We start from the raw sequence: 22,544 nt of genomic DNA, 5'->3' as shown, positions 1-22,544 counted from the left end.
TTTTTTTTTTTCCCCCAAAAATGACATAGTGCAGACTTCTCAAACAAACAAACACACACACACACGCACGCACTCACAAAAAAAGGAAAGTCTCTAAATGCACCACTGCAGCAATGCCTCTGATTGAGGGGGATAATTAGCAAAAGACTGTACTGATCCCCGAAAGAGTTAATTAAAAAAAAAAAAAAAACTAAAAGTAAAGCCCTCAAATTGAACCAGGAAGTATGGAAAGAATTATAATGGGCGGCTGGGTCAACTTTCAAACCCTCAAAAGTAGCAACATAAAGATAGGTGGAGACATGAGCGAGTTGACTGGTTGCTTCCTCCCTCCAGCCCCCCTCCTCCTCCTCTTTTTTCGGCTGCTGCTGGCTCTCGCTCTCTCCTGTTCTTCTTCCCGCGCTTGGTCACTCTGCTCGCAGTAATTATGGGACTCATCTCCTCTTCCTCCTCAGACAGATGGGAGATGGTGTAGTGGAGGGTGGGAGGAAGTTGAGCTGGATGGGAAAGGGTAGCAGAGCCAAAAAAAGAAAAGAAAAAAAAAACCATGGTGGAGAGAGGGGTAGGGGTAGGAAAAGGAAGGAGAACGCCTGGATTAAGACCAATGAGTCGCTTTTAAATTGATTCATTCTTTAATTTTTTTTTTTTTTTCTTCTTGGCTGATGGTTTTTATGAACAAAGTCCAACAAACAACAAAGAAAAGCGACGTATGGGGCTGGATCCAGGCAAGCAGAGAAGAGCACAGAGGGTCTAACTAGAAGCAGAAACAAGGTTCAGTTATAACATTTCATGATCGTCAATGGAAGAAAACAGACATTAAAAGAAAAGCGTGAGCTGTGGCAGGAAGACGGAGAGGTGAGGGCTGAGGTGGAAGGGAATATGTAGGAGGGGAGGAGAGGGAGGAGGAGGAGGGATGCCATCATTTCTTCTGAGGCGTGGAGAGCTTCTGCATCCCTCGGATCTTGTCCAGCAGCTCTGAGATGAAGTCCTACGGGGAGACGGGAGGACAGAACACATGCGGGGACTCAGAATGACAAATACGCACATCAGAAATGTTAACTTGAGGAGGCAGAGGGAGTGTATGAGAAGAGGAGTGAGGAAGAACTGTGTTTTACCTCAGTAGGTTTAAAACAGTCAACCAGTAAGTCCTGTAAGACAATGAAACACAGGATGAAATAACTCTCTGCTCTCTTGTTTGCACCTAGCTTTCTGCACATGCTCTGGTCTTGCACGCTCCCATACGGGTGCGCACGTGCGTCCTACCTTGACCCTGGCTGCCCGTTCAACATCGCTGGGCATGTCGAGCAGTTCATCCACGTCTATCTCCAGCTCGGGGATGGCCTCTTCCTGCAGCACACAGAAGAAAAGAAAGAAGAGAACAATGAGAAACCAAACTTCCAGCAGGCTTCCTCACAAATGACAACTGACCATCAGTGCGCACTCACACGCACATACTGCACACACATTAGTGAACCTCTTTCCATGGAGACACGGAAAGAAATCCTCATCCTGTCTATTCTTAGTGCCTGTGTTTATGTTATGCGGTTGCCTGCAAACAGACCAGCAAAAGCGCAGGCATTTCTCTCTCTCTCTCTGTGTGTGATGTGATAGTTATTGATGAATGTCCAGTTCTGGACACTAGAGGGCGGCGTGCTTCCATCAGTCCACGTGTACATGACAGAGAGAAGTGATGGGACAAAGAGAAAAAAGCTTATTGATGGATTTCTTTTAAAAAATCTTCTTGAATCAAGAGGACATTCATTTTCAAGGCTGGAAAACTTAAAAAGAAAAACCATGTGCTTAAAAGCTATGTTTGTTTGCCTTTGTGCAGAGAGCAATGCGACTCCCAACTCCCTGTTCTTTAAAGGAATTTTACCCTTTGCTAAAGCTAATTTTGGCACACAAAAATGATTGAAATGAATAGACTGAAATCCCAGCAGGTGATTAGCTTCGCTTAGCAAGAAGAATGTGAGAAGGAGGCCGCATCTCATGTGGCTGTGTCCACGGTGTCAAAACCCACGAGGTCACGCTGGTAGCGTTTGTGTGTGGAGAGGGCCGAGCTAGCTCATTTCCATCACCCAGTGCAGACGCAATGATGGTCATCAGTCCTCTCAAATAATTCAATGCAAGAAAGTGAATGTGTGTTTCCTTTGAATGCATCAAATCCAAGAAGCTGGCAGAAACAAAGTGGAAAGTGTGCTGTCTGACATCAGGTCTGGGACGAAAGAAACAGAGACACCAAATGGCGCAACAGGGAGGTTGGACAGAGACGAGTACCTAGCTCTAACGGGTCTTTATAGCAGCCAGCTCCTTTAAATCTACTGTGCAAAATCGGTAAGATTTAGTTCAGAACAATTACTGTTTTACATTAAGTTCATTATTGAAAGCTGGGTTGCTAACTGCACTCTTGTTACATTCAAGTAAAAAACAGTTTGAAAGTGTGAAACCTGCTCCTTTGAATCACTCTGGATTTTTATAACTGCATGCACATTTAGATAACTTTGACTATAATTCATATTTAAAATAAAATAACTACATGGATGGAAATATACATTTATACACTAGAATTAAGCAAATCAGTCACTGTTCCATCAGGCTCACATCTAACATCAAATTTGCCTTCAGGAAAAGGAAAGCAGTTCACAGCGAGTTCATCTTTGCCTCAGTTTCTCCTTAGCCAATCAATTCTTTCTTCTGATTAATCCGTCGCTCTATTAAAAAGCTTTATTAGTCTCTGTCTCTCCATCTGCCTCAGTCGCGCACACTGGCTCAGTGTGCTCCAGCCAAGCTCTTCACCGCTGGCGACAAGAACACAAGCGCACACACTCGTACAAACACTCGGTTTCCCCCTCTTTTTGCGGCTCAATTGCTACCCCTACATTCATGTCGTTCTCTAGGAGTCTCTCCCTCGCCCTCGTCCTCCCCCTCGGTTAGAGTTGCCCACACCAGCTGTCTCTGCACCTGCCCAACTGCCCCTTTATCCCATCACACAAACACACACACCAGTCACGCAGACTCACAACCACACATGGACAGGCAAAACATGCTGTGCGGGCACATTAACTGAGCCGTAGTTTTTTGTTTTTTTTTATGGCAGTGAAAACGGCTCAACGTCTCGCACACACCTTACACATATGGATTAAAGAATTATAGAAAGTGCATTAATAAGGCTGAGCTGAAACTCGTGTGTGTGTGTGTGTGTGTCTGTGTGTGTGCAAATGGCGGAGTATAAGGATTTAATTTGGAGCAGGACAGCCTGTGTGTGCGAGATAGAGACTGGAGGTGACAGCTAGACTTACTGTCAGCAGAGCAACACAATCTCACACACACACACACACACACAGACACACACACGACACACGAGTCAGCATGCAGAGATCCTGTATGCAACAGTGCAGACAACAATGTGTGAAGACAGACACACACACAGTAGAAAGGAGTAAGAAGAAAAAGAGAGAAAGAAAAGGTACATTTAAAAAGAAAGCTCTAAAAGATGTACACACACACACACACACACACACACACACACACACACACACACACATGCCCCCCCCAAAAAAAGGAGAAAAAGAAAAGAAGATTTTTGTTTAACTTGGTATCTAAGTGAGATCCTCGCAAGGTAAACAGAAAGAACAAGGTAGAGAAAAGCATAAATGTTTAATAGGGCTTAATGGAAAAAGATTTAACAGACATTGTTAAATCTGCAAGGGGGGAAGGGAACGCCGAGAGGAAGGAAGGTAAGAGGTTAAGGAGCATATCGAGGAGAGGGAGCAGCTGAGTGGAGCAAAGAGAGAGGACGAGGAGGGGGAGAGAGGGAGAGAGATAGAGACAGAAGGAGCCAGGGAGATGCTGAAAAAGGCCGGAAGACAGGCTTCTGAGAGGAGACACAAAGAAAGCAGGGAATCACGAGGGAGGATTTCCAAAACAATCCTCCAGACTGACTTACTGAACTAGTCTGGAGGGTTTTTTTTGTTTTTTTTTTTTTACTGTTGGCTGCAGAAGATGTAGTGTAGAATAAAAGGTGATTACAAGATATTGGCAAGCACTGCAGGTTTGGACACAAAGCAGAGCAGGTAAATGAAGGAGGACTCACTTTATTCTGAACTTTATCAAAAAAAGCCTTCAGAGGAGCTTCAATGCTCCTGGACAAAAGTGTGCATATATCTGCAACTCTAATGTGTTGCTCCAAAGTTTCCTGTAGGTGTCACTGAGCTGTACATTTCATGCACTTACATACAGTGTACAACTAATGTGCAACAGCTATTACATGGAAACATAATGCAGCACGGGGTGTTTCCAGGATTTTCTAAAAGGGGTACCACAGGAGAGAAAAAGAACCAGTGAAGTATTCAGAAATTATATCAGAAACTAATAACAATCAACTTGAAAACTGGTTGAAAATACACTTATACAGTTATGATTTCATTTTGGACAGACCTCCTGCCTCCATAAACATAGACTGGGCTGCCCCATACCATTATAGTGGACAGCTGATAGTAATTGGAGCTCCAGTGTCTCAGACATCTTTGTTTTAAATTCATCTGCGGCGTTGGAACGGTAGGCTGTGGACCAATCCACTGTGAGGCAAATGAGGGGGAGTCCAAAACTTAAAAAGTGCATTGTTTTGCATCACACAATCGCTTTCAGTGTATTTAATTTTGTATCATATAGTACGGCTGTCACAGTATTGTGCTACCTCAGGCCCTCCCTTTAGCCACACCCATATCACCGGCATCTCCAGAAAAAAAATAATAAAAAAATACTGTAAACTGGGAAGTTGCTCTACAGTATTCATGTGGTTCTTTAAACTTAATTACACTCCTCCTGACAAGCTTGCAAATGTGATTCACGCACACGCCGAAAACGGAGGGAGCAACAGACCGAAGCGCCTTCCTTCAGAGCAGAGGGGAATGAGATGCGACAGTTTGAGAGCGTGCTGTGTGAATGCCTGCGCGGGTCATCGTACTCTCTTTCTCTCTCACGGGGAGGGCTATAAAGCGGCTGCAGGCTCGGACATTTCAAATGCTGGATACAGCTCCCCCACTGGAAAAACATAAGCCCCACACATGCAAACACACACATAAACGCACACAAAGGCCTACAAGTGGGTCAGTGTCCTTGTACTACAACAACAAAAGGCCCATCATTGCTACTGGAATTACAGCCAGAAAGGAAAGTCATGAGAAAGCGAGATGGAGAAGCAGGAGATGTTTTTTTTTAATTTTTGGCTCACTTGATTTCACACTACTCTAACTGACCCCCAATCTGATTTAAAGTTCGAGCACAAGAACAGAGCCGCTCAACCGTGCAGATTTTACAGTAAGAGACGAAGGAGTTTTGCTGCCCGTTAGTAAAACTTTGCTGTCATTTCATTAGTCTAGATGCACTGACACCAAAGCTTCACATCAGTGTAGATGTTTATCACAGGCCACAGCATGCCTTCCACACAGTAACTGATTCCTTTGATAGGATACGTGTAAACTATAAGTGGGAGGAAAAAAAAAAAAAGACCAAGAGATTATGTATTACTGAAAATGTAAAGGCAGAAAGGCTCAGGTTTTACCACAGGCTGGATGACAGACAGCCACTTTTGCTTTTCTACTGCCTCAGTAACGAACTAGGATAAAAATAACCGGATTTCAGGATGGCCAACAGCCCGTTCTGCTACAAACAACATTTTTTGGCTGGGTATGATACGGGAAAAGAGAGACAGGCGGAAAAAGGAAGTTGAAAACAGAAGCTGTAGTAGACAGGATAGAGGAAGGAGGAAAGGGGAAGAAGTAGGAAAAGTAGGCCGCGTGGCACCAAACAAAGACACACACTTCTTGGTTTCTTTGTATGTGTTTCTTTTGACTTGTCTGGCAAACGTAAACTTTATGCATCACAAGATAATAAATCAGACTAAATCACACTGTGTATATTTGCACTAAGAGAGTGGGCACTCCATTAAAACTATTACCCTGGCTTAGCACGGTGACACGGGTATAAAACATGTGTGTGAGTGCTGACAGTGACGAGTTCCAGGTGCACGTGTTGGCAGTGTGAGCGCGAGCACTGAAATGCTTTGACTGCTACTGAGTGTTTTGGTTGTCACAGCTGAGAGAAGATGGTGTCCATACCCCCCCTGCCGAGCTACATCGCTAACAGAGCAGTGTTAGTTAATAAGGATCAACAGGTCAGAAGCAGCAACTCCACTCCAGGCCTGAGAAACGAAAGCCAACGCAGTGGCAAGAAGTGCAGTTCACTGAACGGCCACTTGAAGCTGGACTCAAAAGTGACTTAATCCCGACAGACACGCATGATAAACTGACTTTAAAGCAGAAATAAGCTTGCTCTTCACAGCAACATGACAGGAGGTGAACGCTTGGTTTAATTTGTATTAAGGTTTCAAGCTCTGCATTATTGGCGGCCGCTCTAAAGTGACAGGTAGCTGCTGACATAGATGGCTGCAGCTGTTAGCTGTCTGCTACGCTTTCCTTCAGCTAATTTGAGTCACTGAACTGGACCGCTCGACTGCATTTGTGGTGGACTGCTGGTCCACGGTCTAGTTTTGGTGAGAGAATTTTGTTTGGACTTTGTCTATATGTTACTTGGCACTTGATAGCAATCTTGTAAGCATTAGCTGATCACTGAGGACTCCGTCCTCTCCTCCACATTTGGCTCCAGCAAAAACTAAGATGCTGGCAGCCACAATACCAAAATTCAGGCTTCAAAATGCACTTTTGCAAATGTATTTGGAAAATGGGTGATGTATTTTGGTCTGTTGTGAAGGGCTAAGAGTAAAATGGCTGAAACCCTGCAATGTTCAAATCCATCATTGTAGTGAATAATGACTGAAGCTTAATTACTAAATTATATTTAACTGCGGATCTACAGAAGGGGTTTGCCATGCAACCACAGCTCACAGAGCACCACACATGAGCCATTGAGTACAATTCAAACTCTCCCCCATTGTATGCATGTGCAGGCTTGTGCATAAAATAAACACTGAAGGATTAAGCAAGGAAGGATGTGCAATAGAACTGGGCTTTAGCAAACATCAAATACAGAAAGTAAAACACAGAAACGAAGGACAAAAGCACTCTCTGTTCCCAGAGCGTAACATTAGTTTCCTGGGAAATTACAAATTGCCAAGTGGAGAATTTAAGGTTATTCTGGCAGATAATGTGGAAATACATGCAGATAATATCAGTGTGTGGGTCTGGGCATAATAAGATGACTAACTGGCCTATTCTGAAATATGGCCACAGCAAACGTTTGTACAGTGTCATTGCCAAAATAACAGAAAACAAGCAGGAAGCTAAAAAGTTGCCTGGAAGCCATCCCGAGGTGGTAATTCATGACACCCTTGTGACTGATCTGGTAATTTTGTCCACAGTCATCTGATTACCACAGACAAACAGACACACACACACACACACACACACACACACACACACAGACAGACAGGAAGGGGCCAGTATCTGAAGAGTGGAAAAACACTGGGCTTGAACCTGCTTCCTGCCTTACTCTCTCCTGCTGTCCCTTCATCTTTATGTCTCCTTTGATGCCCTTCCCCGCTAGTTGGTATCAACACTCTGCGCCGCCCTCACACAGAGGGATTCACCCTTGGCGTGTTTGTAATAGGGCAGTTCATAGCATTCGGGCCATCTTGCTGTGGGCATGAAACCACTTATGAGACGGGCGGGGGGGGCAACAAGAGGTTGTTGAGGGTTTACTGGGGGGGTGGGGGTTAGGGATGCATTGTGTCAGTCATCGCCTGCTGCTTTCCATCTCTCTACTATCTGTCTCGCACTCGTGGCTGTTTATCAGGAATCTGCAGGTCTACCAATAACAAGAACACTGCTATTGTCAACTTCCCTTTTAGGATCTCCGCTCTTACACCAGAAACACACAAAGCTTTCCATCTGTGGGTCTCTTCTTTACCACGGGGGGGGGGGGGGGGGGGGGGGGGGGGGGGGGGGGGGGGGAAAAACAGAACAGCCAGTCACTTCCTGTTTGGGCACGTGACCTTGGGAGATAAAGGGCAGAGGTAAGATGTAAGAATATCTCTTGAAAAGTACAGGCTGAGTGTCTCAGACTTTAAAGAAGGCAAACTAGCGTTCAAGTGTGTGTCTGCCCAATTAATCTAAGTAGTGACCGGCTGGCTGTAATGAATATGTGGCCTCACACACAACTCATGAACCATAAGCCACTGCAGTCCGTAATCGATGCACTGTCCTTAACCCAGTCTAACATCTCGGGAGTGTGTGCGTTGTTGTGCACTTTCTGTCGGTGCGTGCATGGCCGATTTTCATCTCTATTGCGCATCTAATCAGTTGGATGTACTTCCTCTCAGGAAGAAAACGATGTCCTGTTTTGAATCATATGAAAAACAGAAAGAAAGAGCTGCAGGCACAACAGATCAACTGAAGCCTGTTTATAACCTCCTCACAGCCAGAACAGAGTCTAGAATATATTATTTCATCAGTGTGGAAGTTTGCAAAGAGGGAAGTGCTCTTTTCTCCCACCGATGAAGGACAATATTACAAAGAGAACAAATTCGTTTTTTAAAAATAACTTTTTAATGCTTCACCGCATGCATCTCTATGAAGCAAGGACACATGTAGCTCCTTAATGACACTATTCTATAAAAGCTCTAAAAACAACACGCACCCCTCATTTAGCACACTCTACCAGTGCCTCCATCTGCTTTGACTCTGCAGCCCTGTCAGCCTTTTCCTGCTATCTCACTACAGATAAAATGCAAACGGCTCTGTCATGCAAAGTAAAAAGAAGCAGAGCCTCCAGAGTCTGGTGGTAGAGATGTGGGCATGCTAATGTGAGTCCCAGTGCTGTGTGGGTTGTTTCAGATTTTGTGCAGGAGAACGCCAAACCAAACGGGCTTCCAAGTACATAGAACAAATCTTCACATGAAGCCAAGAAACATTCATCACTATAATTAGGGCTCGGGCACAGCAGTTTTCATTGTACTTCCACTGCAATTAGGTAACAATAGAGGCAGCATTAATAGAAAGACAGACAGATACCATAATATGGAATAAAGGGAAGGAAGGGAATGGCTATAAAACCAGAGCTGCTGACAGACATGGATTGTGCCATTTGGTCTGTACATAAGCAGCATTTTCCTGCATATCGTCTCATGTAAAATATCTGCAGACTAATCTGTATTTTTGGCCACTATCATGATTTAAAGCAGATTGTCACGTTAATGCGATAGTGTGTCAAAACTGGTACTTGGCCAAACTGTGGTTTAACTGCAATGCTCTCGTTTTATGATTCTAAACGCGCACACACACACACACACACACACACACACACACACACAAACTAAAAAAAAAAAAAAAAAAATCTATTTGTACAGTTAAAAATGCAGAAGGTCATCCAACCCTGACCCCCCAAAAGCTGCCCATAGTCATGCCTGATCGCTGTGTGGTTGAGTGATTCCCACATCAGCTTGTTTGGCCCGACTGAAACGCTCCCGTGGTTTCTGTGTGTCGACTGAACATGTCTGTGTTGCAGCTTTTCCAGGGAGACCCTCTGCTGGACCCTGAGGGTCACAACCGGCCCCGGGTAGACTTGTACTGGGAACTGTGTTGCCGTATAATGCTTTCTAACTACTATGTGAGGGCACAATTCGTCACTGTGGTTTACATCAACTGTCTGGCAAACAAAAACTCTAGTATAGAGTTTACATCCATACTCATCTACTTAACACAGCACAACAGGAGTGATTTAACTTGTGGATTATTCATGAAAAGCGTTTCCTATTTACTACAGTTGCACTAATTGAGTTTACAAAAACTAAAACTTATTAGTGTGTATGTACTCTAAGTATGGGGACTGACACATTTTACATTTTACTGTAATAAAAGTAAAGAGCAGTACAGACATCATAGTACCATAGTTTGACTGACAGGTAGGTTAAGTGCAGTGCACACACTGTGAGACACCCTAAATGCTGATGGTTAGGAGGTATAATGTTAACAGTGTTCAGCACCATAGCTGAGAATAACAGCATGTAAAAGTGGCTGATTGACCAAATGACAAATCAGCATCGCTATCCTGAAAGAAGTGTTTCTTGCACTGCTAAAAAATTATGCAAATTTAAGCTTTATCTGTCAGCTAGGTAGAAGTAAAAAAAAAAAAAAAAGTAGATATGACAAAGCTGACAGTTTGGGAATGACAGAAAGTTCATAAATAACCTTTGGCTGCTAACTTTGAACTTTCTGATGCAATTTCCACGCAGCTTCTCTCTGTCAACTCTTCTCTTCAGCCCTACCTAATTAGAAAATCCCTCATCAGAAGTAAGTGAACCAAAAAAGTATCTCAAGTGCCCACTTTCACCGTTCTCACGCACCCTGTATCTTCTCCTGAGCCTGTCATTTCTGCAGCAAACCACCCACCATGATCATGGTGCCCTATAAACTCATGGGCATATGTGGAGAAATCCTACGCTCTGTATGTGTACAAGTGTCTTCAGTTGAGTGCTAATTCAGGCACGCAAACAAAATACTAAAACATCATCAGAAACACACACACACACACACACATTACCACTACAACTGGCCTGAAAGAAGAGATTATGCGCAGATTAAAATAAGAATGCATACAAACAAGGATTACAGCAGATTATTGTGTCACTCTTGGCAAGTACTACTAACCAAAGCAAAGGGCTTAACATTTACTTGTTCATTTGCCACGTCATTCACTGAGGAACTTGCTCTTTTATTGTGACAGTTTCTGGCAGGAGAGGTCACTGAGGTGCCATTTAAATATATTTCCTCCCTTCAGTTTTAATTCACTTCTGCTCACGAGCCGCTGCGTTTATCTGCAAAGCCTCTCAATTCATTGCCCCAATACTGAGATATAATCCATACGGATTTCAAAGGGAGCTGGAGATTATTATTATTCTTTTATGCAGATCAATCATCACAGTCTCTGACCGCTGAAACACTGGCAACAGGGTGGGTAATCTAATCAGCTAATGCTTTGGTTCATTTCCATATTCAATCAGATACGGGATAAAAACTCACAATGCAGGCGGTTCTGACAGAGCATCGCAGCTGAATCAAAAACAGGCTGAAACAGCGAAACTAAGAGGAAACCTGACTTTCTGAATCATGGTCTTATCGGTCAGCTTTTGTTTTTGTCTTACTTAGCGAGGATGTTTTAAACATCTTAAAGTATAACTCTGCTCGTGTGCGACTCAGCGACCGCTCACTCTATACTGAGAGGCTTTAACAACCAGAGACACGCTAAAGATGAAACATGAAAAGGGAAGAATGAGTAAGAGGCAGACACTAAAGCGGTCACTTTGACTGTCCACTGTACAGCCTGATGCACTTTAGTCAGCAGCTTGAAAGATGCTTTTGCTTACCGAGTAAAATGCACGTTTGTCTCAAGACTGTCAGTTTCAGCATGTACAGAAACCAGCATCCACCAACTAAACTCGCACCCTAGGAGGCTTCAACAGTGGCTTGTTTTCTATTTTTGGCTAATCTTAGTCTCCATTTTTAATGCATTAGTTCCTCTGTTACTTCAACTCTTTACACGTTTAGCTCACATATCAGATGCTAGAATGAGTTACAGAAACAGGTGAGTAATTAACTGCTCACTGAATACTCAATTTCAGCATCATAAGAATGCATCCAAGTGAGACCGACTCCCTTCCTGATGAGTAAGAAACTTGCAAACATTGCTGTCACTCAAGCACGTTGACCAAATATGGTCTATTTTTCCTCCCTGTTGAGAGACTAATGCAAATTCCAACATACAGCTGCACCTAAAGAGCACACACGCATTAAGTTAGTAACCATCAATCTGCAAATTAGATTTTTGCCATTAACAAAAATGACTGATAACGCCATCTCTGGTTTTTGCCCATCTGTTTATCGATCTGTCTGCCGAGCGTCTGTCCAGCTGTCCTTCACAAAGACGTGTGAACCAGAGCAGTTCTCCTAACACACCTGTCTTCCACAGTGTTTGAGTTTCACAGCAGCGACATCACAGAGGAAGCCAGCATGGCACCCGTGGTCTGGCCTCGACAAAAATCAGTAGCTGCCTGACTGCCGGAGACTGACAGCAGGTCAGTAGGTGTCAGGTAACGTCAGCATGGTGCTTCAGTGCTGGAACCACAAGCCCAAGTCTCACACCATGAAGTGCTCCTTGTACATGTGATATTGGCATAAAGCAGACACATATACATCACACATACACACACACAGCTTAGTCAGAGACGCTGAATAATAAAGCTTCTTCTGTGCTGCCAAACAACCGCGCTGAAGGCCTCTGCTCTAATGCAGCTCCTGGGACTAAAATACCCTCCTGAGTGGATCTGTGTTACCTCACTCAACCTGCGTGCGGAGAAACCTCATGAGGATACTGGCTCCACACAAATCATCCATGCTATCAAGTGCCAGGCCCGGTCCCTGCTGTTAAATGTTAGAACACTGGCTCGGTTGTGCCATTGTTTTAATATGGTTTCAGCATGGAGGCCAATAAACACACATCACCCAGAAATTGTTCTCATCTCTCATTTAGAAGCGCTATTGTAAAAACAACACTCTGGAGCCACATACAGTAATAACAGAGGTCTGTGCAGCATCACCGTTATGCTCACTTCAAAAGGCCTCCTCAAGGGTGCAAGAGCTTTCACAAAACAGCTATAGATGTAAAACGGTTTAAATACAGACAGCAGTTTAGCGAGGACCAATAGGAGCAAAGTGTCTGACACTGTACGTTGGAGATCATTCAAAAGAAAGGATGGGAAAGTCGATGGGTGCTTCATTATCCAGAGAGGCAAAGACACGAACTGCTTGAGTAGCCTGATTAGGTATGCCTCTTATACACACACACACATACACACACACACACACACACACACACACACACACACACACACACACACACACACACACACACACACACACACACACACACACACACACACACACACACCCTGTTATCCATATAACAGGGTTACATCTTTTTATACTGTCTCACGACACCAAACAAGCAACTGCAGTCTATTAGTTTCATAAACTATAATGGAGTCCCACTGGCTTTTGGACCTTTTAGGTAAAACAGTTTATCAAAACCCTTCACTTGGCTGACAGCCTGACCTATATGAGACACACTGGTGCTAACCAAGCTTAACTAGTCCTAAAACATTATGCTTAAGGCTTTAAATGTTGAAGAGGCGTTAGACCAGGTGTTAGTCAGTATGCAGATGCTACTCCGGCTGACACGTGCAGAGCACATGCTAAGGACTGAAACAAAATAAGCAAAGAGAGAGCAAGAGAGACTAATAGAATAAGCAAAAAAATTCACATTTCCACACAAACTATTAGGACTGTTTGTCAACAACATGCATAAATTTATCGATCAAGTTACACGATAAAGGTATTCTTTGGAGTTGCTTTCTAAAGGGGACCTATTGTGCTTGTCCAATTTTCTTTCACTTATATATATATCATAAACTGGGTGGATTCACATATTTAGCATAGCCAAGGTTTAAAATTATGAGCAGAGTATGTACAAGTAATCCCTGTGATACAAAAGCTCAGTCTGCTCTAACCACTCGATTTTAGACTTTTTTTTTCTACTCTTGGCTCTGTGTGATGTCAGTGAGAGCATACATATGTAACATGGTCATCTCAAGCACACAGCCTTAGCACAGAGGACCCACCTACCTGCCGTTCAAGCCTTCTGTTGGCGAGTGTCACAAATCATAAGAAAGTTGGCTTAAAGGGAGGGGGAGGGGAGCTAAAACAGCTCGTTTCACACAGTGGATGAACTCGGGGCCCGCATCAAGGCTCAGTATGAGATCATTAATGACTGTTTTGAACTGTAAAATCCTGCAAAGCTACTCTAGCAGAGGCCAAGAATAAAAATGCCAACCTGGAAATGTGCATAATAGGTTCCCTTAGTTGGGGGAATAATGATGGCTATGTGAGCGCTGAAGAAAACTAAAGCTGCATAGAAAAAAAAAAAAAAAAGAAGCTTAGAAGCGTGGGCACTTAAGTCAGTGCAACTTCCAAGCCACAAAAACTGCTTTCTTCAACAGTATTTAGTTCACACTGTTATCGCGGTGCTGTCTGAATTAACTGTGATAACTCAACTCACACCTGAACCTCAGTGGAACTGAAGACGTCTACAGGCTACAAGACGGCTGTGAGCAGAGTGTTGTTTTTTTTTTTTAAAGGGAAAGTGGTAAGTTAATATGGTTAATTTTTCTACATACTGTTTGCCTCACGCTTCCTGTGACAACATATAAGCATTCCTCTGAATGACTCACATCCCTTATTCTCTCTCTGTCTCCGCTCCTGTCCTCCTCCATCCGTGCCTTGCTTCATTTGGTGTTCTTAACTTCCTTCCGATCTTACTCACCCACTAACCAAAACACACGCTTAATCTCCCTCACTCACAATATTCTTGGCATTCTTCCACCTCTCCAACTTTGCCGATTTAAAAACATCCGCACAGTCAGTCAGTGGGTCAGCCTACGGCACATGCTGACTCACCTCATATCAGCTTGGAAAAGATGCGTCTCCCCAATATGCAGAACCAGGTGTAACCTATAAGGAGATGTGTGCATGTCCATCTCTGTGCAGATGTGTGTGTGCGTGAGCACTGGTGTGTGTGTGTGTGTGTGTGTGTGTGTGTGTGTGGGGGGGGGGGGGGGGGGGGGGGGTTACAAAGACACAGTGGAGTCTTTCATTCATGCTGTGTAACAACCACTCTTTGTAGTCGCTCTCTTGCACAGAGAGCAACAGGGCAAATACTGATTGGTATTCATACCTTAAAGTGAGCAGTTTAAATGCTGCGCTCTTTGAGCGTGTTTTTGTGCTCGTGTGCGTTTCCTTTTACAGTGGGAAGTCAGCGGAGGAGGCCGCAACTGTAAATGCTATAAAATTGCAGAGCCACTGAGAAACCAGATGTGTGTTTGTGTTATTTCCTGACCATGCTCTAACCTTCACTTTTCACTTTTTTCATGTTTGAGACCGCAACAGACTCAAAGTGAAAATTAGCTGACAAAATCAAGGAAATAAGAAACGCAAATGAGAACAAAACACGGCCAAAATCAAAAATGTGGTGCTAATAATATGCATTTGTGTTACAATGTGTATGCTTCTGTGCTCAGTAAAGTGCAAGGTGTTTAAATGTCTCTATATCTTTATTTAAAATTTGCTGATGCTTTTATTTTGAAGGGTACAGACAAACTCTTCCAGATCATTTCCTGTATCCTTTATTTCAGATTTTGTTTTTGTGTAAACACGTTTTAATTTCGACTTTGCACTAGTTAAAGGAAATGCTCTGCCTTCCGAACAGGAAGAACTGAAACTATTTTGTTGGTGGTTGGTTGAGCTTCAGCTGACAACATTTCCTCTTCTGTTGTTCACTTTTACGTGAAAAGAGTCACATATTTATTTCAAGTAAAAGTAGCTCTGTAGTTTACATGATGTCAATACTTTACACACGTGGAATGTGAACACTTTAATATTTCAACAATTTTATGCGTCCCTTTTAATTAAAAGGGACGCGTTTCTATCCAGTGCGGACCACAACATGTAATCTACATTTGCATGTGTTTTGCAGGCAGAGGCAAATCTGCAAAATCTGCTGACTGTTACATTTCCATCAGGCTGAGCTAGAAAAATAGCATGTTCGAGCATGATTTTAAAAAATGATTTTAATCTGATATCTTCCTTGGCATTTAACTACTAATGCAGGCGTAGAAACAGTGAGTCAAGTTAAAGGACTGAGGCGTGTTTTGCTCATTTTACTGGACAACTAATGTGCTTAAAAACTGATTTCTGACAAATGCTTTTTAAAAGGGGCGCACGCTCTACTCGCCTGCTCGACTTGCTATACGCGACGAATGTGATCCCAAGTTCTGCGGTATAAGAAATAACGAACCTAAAAGCAGAGTTGAAAAACACAGAGCTACCCTCTCTGATTTCTAAGCATTATCTGAGGACTTACATAAACTCATTTCCTGCATCCCAGCACTTTTAATTCAAGGTGACTAAAGGGACTGCTTTTTTTAGTGTCTGACAAGCCCGTCTAAACTGCAAAGAGAATACAAACCATTGCTTTTTGTCAGTTTATGTATCACGCAGTAGCAGTGGATACATGTTACAAAAACACTTTCTCATTCTCCAACTTTCCCTGCCCACTCCTACTACATTTTCCCTCTCTTCTTGCCATTCCCTCTACTTTTTTTTCTTCCCTTCTCTTCCCCCGTTTATTGCATTCCTGCTCACCAATCTTGCCTCTGTTCTCACTCGTATTGCCATCTGTAGTTGTGTGTGTGTGTGTGTGTGTGTGTGTGCATCTGTGTGGCCAGCCACGTAGGACCCTGGAGTTTGGGGATTGGTCCGCCCACTCGCTCCAGTGTTAACCATGTAGCGACTGGTCAGCTACAGCGTGACTGGGAGGAAAAACACAGTGAAGGGCGAGAAAATGAGTCTTTACTGACAAATTAAATTTTAACAGGCCAGTTACCATGGAAATGATAGCAAGACTGGAGTGAAATCTGATTATTTTACTAATAGCGGGCCTGTGGACTTGCTTTGTTTTCCCACTCTTTTCCCCAGAGTAAGCTCAAACTCACTTAGCACTTTATACACAAAGCCATTAATAGAGTGAAGACTCAATAACAACTGAGAAAGTGTAAACCATGTTTGAAGAAACGCTCCTTGACTGTGTCCTGTGCCCCGTAACACCCTTAAACTTTTACTGCCAGTGAAGGGTTTGTACTTTCAGACTGCCACAGTTCGGTTTTAAATATAAACTGTGTGATGGGGGGGTTATGGGAAATGGAGGCAGTTTTGCAGCTGTTCCCACCCATTCCCTCCCCCTTTAGACATACCATCACAGGCCTCACCACATGACCTCAAGCACCGCTTTATCAACACAATCTGATATTTTCCAGAGATATTTGGTTCAATTGATTTTAAGCTGCACAACAGTTAAAATTCTTCTGTTTTGATTCATTTTAGCTAACTGCTTTAACCACCACCTGTCCATTAGGCTTACCCAGCTGTTTAGATTTCTCTTTCATGTTTTCCTGCACTTTCAGTGCTCTGTGTGTTCTGTGAATGTACGATCACTTCTGCTTTTGTCTTGATTAACATTTTTGGGCTCCGTGGCTTTGCTCAGTAGTGCCCAGTAGTATGTTGCGCCATAGTTGCTGTGGGTGCGTTGTGGCATATATTGATGCTACAATGGTCAGCCAGTGCCACTGTTATTGTAGGCCACTGCTCTATAATATATGCATAGGACGTGCAAACATTTCACCCATATTATTGATTTTTTTATTAGGAAACAGATGTATATTTTGCTGTAGAGAGGAAGCAGAAAAGACATCCGCAACAACTACAAATGGACCAGATATGCATTTTGTTTATTTGTAATGAAGCTGCAGTCAGTGTCTCTTACTGGCAGACCACAGCATAACTGAGCCTTCACTATCTGACTAATCTGCTTGGCTAGGTGGCTAGGCCAACCATGGCTGTATGAGCAAAGGCTAACTTAGCTATAAGCTGCTCCATTGATAAGCACGTGTGAAGGTTCAAAAAGCATTTTAAACGAAAGGATGAGAACAGTAAAGTTTCTTGCACTACTCTGTCAGTGAAAATAACACTGATAACATATGTATGGATTTATAGTTACAGTAAAAACGGGTCACCGCTGTCAAATTAGCGCATGTACAAGCTGGTGATGTGTCTGTTTTATTATATTATCACTTATTCGTCCTAGTGAAAGTCTCACTGAGGTTAAAAATGTCTTTTTCAAGAGCGACCCGGACAAGAAGGCAGTAGACAATTGAACGTAAACACACAAAATTCAGCTGGAGCTCATTACAGCCAAGTGAACGCAATATGCAGATCACACGTAATAAATGATGAATGTCAAAACAGGTACAAACTGACATCAAGAGCCCCTCTCTTTGGAAAGCTGTATGAGCCTATAAGGTCTTAAAGCAGCGGCTCACCAGCATATGCCACATCTCCAAGAGGTGTTTGCCACTTTTGGCTATTGGCATCATAGAAGTCAAAATAACATTATATTGGTGTGGAATTGTTCAATTGTTTAATTATTTAGGTTTTAATCAAAAGAAAGTGACTCCTGTGTTTTGCAAACCAGCGGACCTCCATGAATTTTATTATATTTATTATATATTTCTGTATTAGCATATTTAGTCTAATTTCTATTAAAATGACATCACAGTCTTTTCCAGTAGCCCCTTGCAAATGCCAAAATGTGTATAAGTGGCCGTGTTTGGGAGTGACTGCTCTATTGGGTAACAAAACCAGGGAGTGTTTCCTCAGCAAAGCAAATGCCACATTAGCATGAGTTGCAGGTATTCACCGAAGCCCTGCAAACATTACAACTCAGTGGCTCCAATTTTAATCCTGCAAGAATGAAAAACGCGGACATTTCTTTAGACGGGACTCAATTTTACTGAGCTTTCTTCTTCTAAATGGATGCCCCCCTTTTTCCACTGTGTGGTTAACCAACATAAACATTTAACAAGGCTTGTTGCCATGGAATCATACTAAGCCTCGGCTCCTCGCTATTACCCATAGCAACTTTAACTGATAGGCTGACTAAACGGCTGGATGAATATCTGACAGACTGGCTGGCAGCAGTGACTGGCTGATTGCTTGTAGCACGTTTAAAGGGATTATGTGAATGGGAAAATAGCTCATAATGAATTCCCTGCTGAACAAACTCCATGCGGTTTTATTAACAGTCAAAATGGGCATAAATAAAAGGAGAAAGAGGAAAGGGGAGCTTGATTGATAGGAAATAATGATGAGTGAAAGGCAGAATGTGGATTGTGATACCACTCGGGTCAAAAACGGAGACATGGCGAGGAAAACGGCTGAAGCAAAGGAGGCGAAAAAGGAGAAAATCCCAAGCACGCTTCATGCCTTTGTCAGTGAAGAGGGTTCTCCCCGTGTCCGCTCTGCTCCCTGACCGGCTAAAGCTGCCTCTCCAGTTACACTGTTTAGTAGCACGTGCTCCACATCTCCCCGTCTAAATGAGCCCAATGTGTCTCCATCAGTGAACCGACTGTAAATTAATCTCTTTGTTGTCTAACAGCCTAGGCAGGGGCTCGATTAGGACAATGAAAAGAGGGGAATTCAGTGGATGAAAGCCAAAAATAAGCATCATCGTTAGCGATGAATGATGGATGTGTGTCCAGAAATGTGAACTAAATCATTTATGTCCCATTTACATGACTGTAACCTGATTTGTCTGTGACCTGACCGTACTAAATCCCCACAGGGCTCAGGTCTTACTATAGAGAAACAACAGATAAAGTCAATGTGCGTCCATTTGTGTGTTTTTCTGGACCCCGTTTACACAGCTGAAAAGCAGACTAACTGCGAATCATCAGTGCATTAAAACATGCATGACTGAGTGGATTTAGGAGATGAACGATGGACTGGGATGAGCGAATGAAGGAATGAATCAGAGAAAGACAAATAGGTGTTCCTAACACTGAACAGACTGTCTGGTATCAGTCATAGTCATCTATGGCAACATAATGGATTAAAAATAAGACAATTTTAATCCTAAAAAAAAACCCCCAAACACTTTAATTATAAAAGAAACACAGGAACAAAGTGTTGAAAAGCTTTACTCCTGAGCTCATTTGTTCAGACTTTTTGGATTCTGCGAGGACTACAATAGCATATTAATCCATCATTGGCAGACAATCAAAGCACATTGATTTTAAAATCCTGTCTAGGGCCCTTAATCACCTCGGCAGGCTTTTGCAACTTTGTAGTGTCAGGATATCCCCTTCACAGTGTCTGTCATGAGAGATTCTCTGTTAACAGGATGAGATAATTTAGTGGAAACCAAACTGTGCCGGCCTATCCGTTTGTCTGACATCAAATGATTAACAGACCTATCTATTTATGGCTTTTCCTGACTGCATTTACACTCATGGTTAACTGGGGTTTAATATAATATCTGCTTACAGTTATAAATTGCCAGAGGATTGGCTGTTGGCTTCCAGGTGTAACTATAAGACAGCCAGACCTCCTTTCATTCACTGCAGTGTTAACGGCTAAACACGAAACAACATTACAAGAAGTCAACCATTACAGCAACATGGTGGAAAAGCTTCAGTAATACCAACTATAAAAAGACCTACTTTTCCCTGGTTTTAAAAAAATAAAAGTCTGTAAAGGAATCTTTGAGTCGGCCTACTACCTACTACACTTCTACCTATCCTCTTGCTAGCCTACTAGGAATTCTCCAAACCTGTTAAGTCCTTGTATTCCTCACGCCAGGAATAGAATGTGGGTCAATGCCAGCTCAGTGGAGCTGACATGAGCTTACCAACTACTGACGCCAGCAGCTACACCACAGCTGCCGCCACGTTACATTATAGCCCTCCATGTGACACCATGACCGCGGGTTTGATATGTGCTGGTGCACTGGCGGTCTGCTGATGGTTATACACGGGGTCCCCCTGACAGGATATATGACTAGACTAACCCCAGCCAGACTGGTCATTTTCATCTCATTTGTCTCTGGTTCGGCATCGCCATTCCTGCCTGATCAAACTACTTTACGTTTCCTTAAAAGTTTGCTGTTTGAAAGATAATAAAAAGGATTGGAACAAAAGGCCCAGCTGTTATTAAGAAAACCAGACACAGCTTGGACAAAAATAACTTCTTCCCCTCTGTTGTATTATTATAAACTGTTGGTCCTCATTTCTTCTGTCCCCCAAAAAAAGCAGCGGTGTATTTGATGCCAAAAGGTATGAAATGGGTGATGTGATGGTACTTCCGGTCAGCCATTAATACTGGATTAGAGTAATTCACAGGTGTGCTTTAAATCCGCTTCAGCCAATCAGAACAAAGCGCAGGGGCAGGCGACATCAGATGGGGCTATAAAAGTGCATGTGCTACTTATAGCCAGCATCTGGGTGAGGACGTGAAGTTTACCCACATGGCGCTCATGTGAATGATTTAAATCTCTGACACTGCTTGTTAGGTTCTTCTTCAGTTTCCATCTGTATCCGCATGCATGTGTCTCAGATACTATGGGCAATAAAACAAGCGAAGCTAGGCCAAAAGCACCGACAAAGGGCCTGTTAATGTTTATTTAGCAACTGTTTGCTTTTGAATTGGACACACACACATAATCCCCTTTGCTGACAGACTGATTAACCATATTACGCTCCACTGTAGCGCCCTATTACTTAGCAGAGCCGCCTAATCAATACGTTCGATCGGTTTGGAGGCCGGTTATTGTTTGGGGGGTCTTTACCTCACAGTCGTAGAGGTCCGTTAGCTGGTCGATAATCCACTCCTCCAGGTTCAGTCTCTTCCTCAGCTCCTTACGGTCGTATTTGACGGTAACGCGCCCCTGCTTCCGAACCGGTGTCTCCGGTTCCTCCGTAGTGCCGGCCGGCGTCTGGAAATATACCCGGGGTTGAGGGCTCGTCTCCGGGCTTGTTACAGCTGCCATTGTCGCTCGGTTTGGGAAAGAAAAGAAAAATCCCCCCGGAGGTGCAGAAGAGTGAACGGGGCGGCAGAAAAGAGGCAGAAAACGGTGTGTGGACGAGCGGCTCTTCGCTTTTCCGCAACGAAAAAAAAAAATCCCGGCTGATAAATTTTTGACTTGAAAAATCCCCCCGAAGAAGAAGGAACGTCGCCGGACCTGATGCTTTTGTTGCCAAAAATCGCTCAAAGGGACATTTGCAGCCACTGTTCGCTTCCGCAACGCAAAGGGGACCGACGGCTACGGGGAAACGTAAAGTGTAACCGGCTTAATGGGCTATTTACAGCATGCAAACTCTGCTTATATAAAAAAGAGAAGGCAGCAGAAGCAGAGCCGGCCTCAACTCTTCATTCAGTACAAAGAGAAATCACACGTCTCTCTCTCTCTCTCTGTCCCCACGAGGAGTGCGTGCGCGCTCTCTGACCGGACTCGAGCGCATCCGACGTACCGCGACTAGGAAACGGAAAAAAATAAGATGCTAATCCCCCCCCCCCCCCCCCCCCCCCCCCACTTTCAAAAGCAACTGTTATCTTTATTTATGTTTTAATTCAACTTTTCAAATAACACATTTCCTAACTTTACCACGAGACTCCACCCTCCCCACCCCCGGAGGCCACGTTTTTTTTAATTAACATGGCTCAAAACACCCAGCGTAATTAAATATAAGCATCAAAGTTATTTGTACTTTTCCTCACAACTTCAAAGACTTATTATTTACCCATGTGATCTGTTTGACGAACTGCTTTGTTAACTGCTTTGTTAGTCCGTCGCTGACACACCATTACAAACACCAGTGTAAGTGCATTGTGTCGCACTTTGTACTTACCAAAAACAAAACAAAACAAAAATTACAGACGTTTCCCCTTCAATACATTTCCTTTTTGAGTATCTTCATAACTGCTATAATGTCTCCTCCGGAATCTGTGAAATCTGGGCTATATGGGTACATTTTCACGCCTACATCTCACACTTTGTGAAAATAAGAGCCTTTACTTCACAATACACAAAGT

General features: G+C 43.3%; 1 protein-coding gene across 1 annotated transcript; it reads right to left on the bottom strand.

Annotated features, from left to right (window-relative positions):
• On the bottom strand, positions 1–21,923 carry ppp1r14bb (protein phosphatase 1, regulatory (inhibitor) subunit 14Bb). Its single transcript, XM_030722525.1, has 4 exons — positions 21,301–21,923; positions 1,261–1,344; positions 1,113–1,145; positions 1–985 (listed from the first exon to the last, which is right to left on the bottom strand). The coding sequence occupies exons 1-4, from the start codon at positions 21,499–21,501 to the stop codon at positions 917–919; spliced, it is 387 nt and encodes a 128-aa protein (XP_030578385.1). The 5' UTR covers positions 21,502–21,923; the 3' UTR covers positions 1–916.
• Positions 21,924–22,544: the final 621 nt, after the last annotated feature.

The sequence above is a fragment of the Archocentrus centrarchus genome (genome assembly GCF_007364275.1).
Source record: "Archocentrus centrarchus isolate MPI-CPG fArcCen1 chromosome 18 unlocalized genomic scaffold, fArcCen1 scaffold_23_ctg1, whole genome shotgun sequence".
Lineage (NCBI taxonomy): Eukaryota > Metazoa > Chordata > Actinopteri > Cichliformes > Cichlidae > Archocentrus > Archocentrus centrarchus.
Note: the sequence above shows the minus strand (reverse complement) of the source record. Positions and strands in the feature narration are given on the sequence as shown.

Bases quoted from the DNA above. Each gene is read 5' to 3' on its own strand.
- ppp1r14bb (XM_030722525.1), bottom strand. From the start codon at position 21,501: ATGGCAGCTGTAACAAGCCCGGAGACGAGCCCTCAACCCCGGGTATAT. The intron at 1,345-21,300 runs GTAAAGACCCCC...TGTGTGCTGCAG, and splicing joins CGGACCTCTACGACTGTGAG to GAAGAGGCCATCCCCGAGCT. The intron at 1,146-1,260 runs GTAGGACGCACG...ATTGTCTTACAG, and splicing joins AACGGGCAGCCAGGGTCAAG to GACTTACTGGTTGACTGTTT.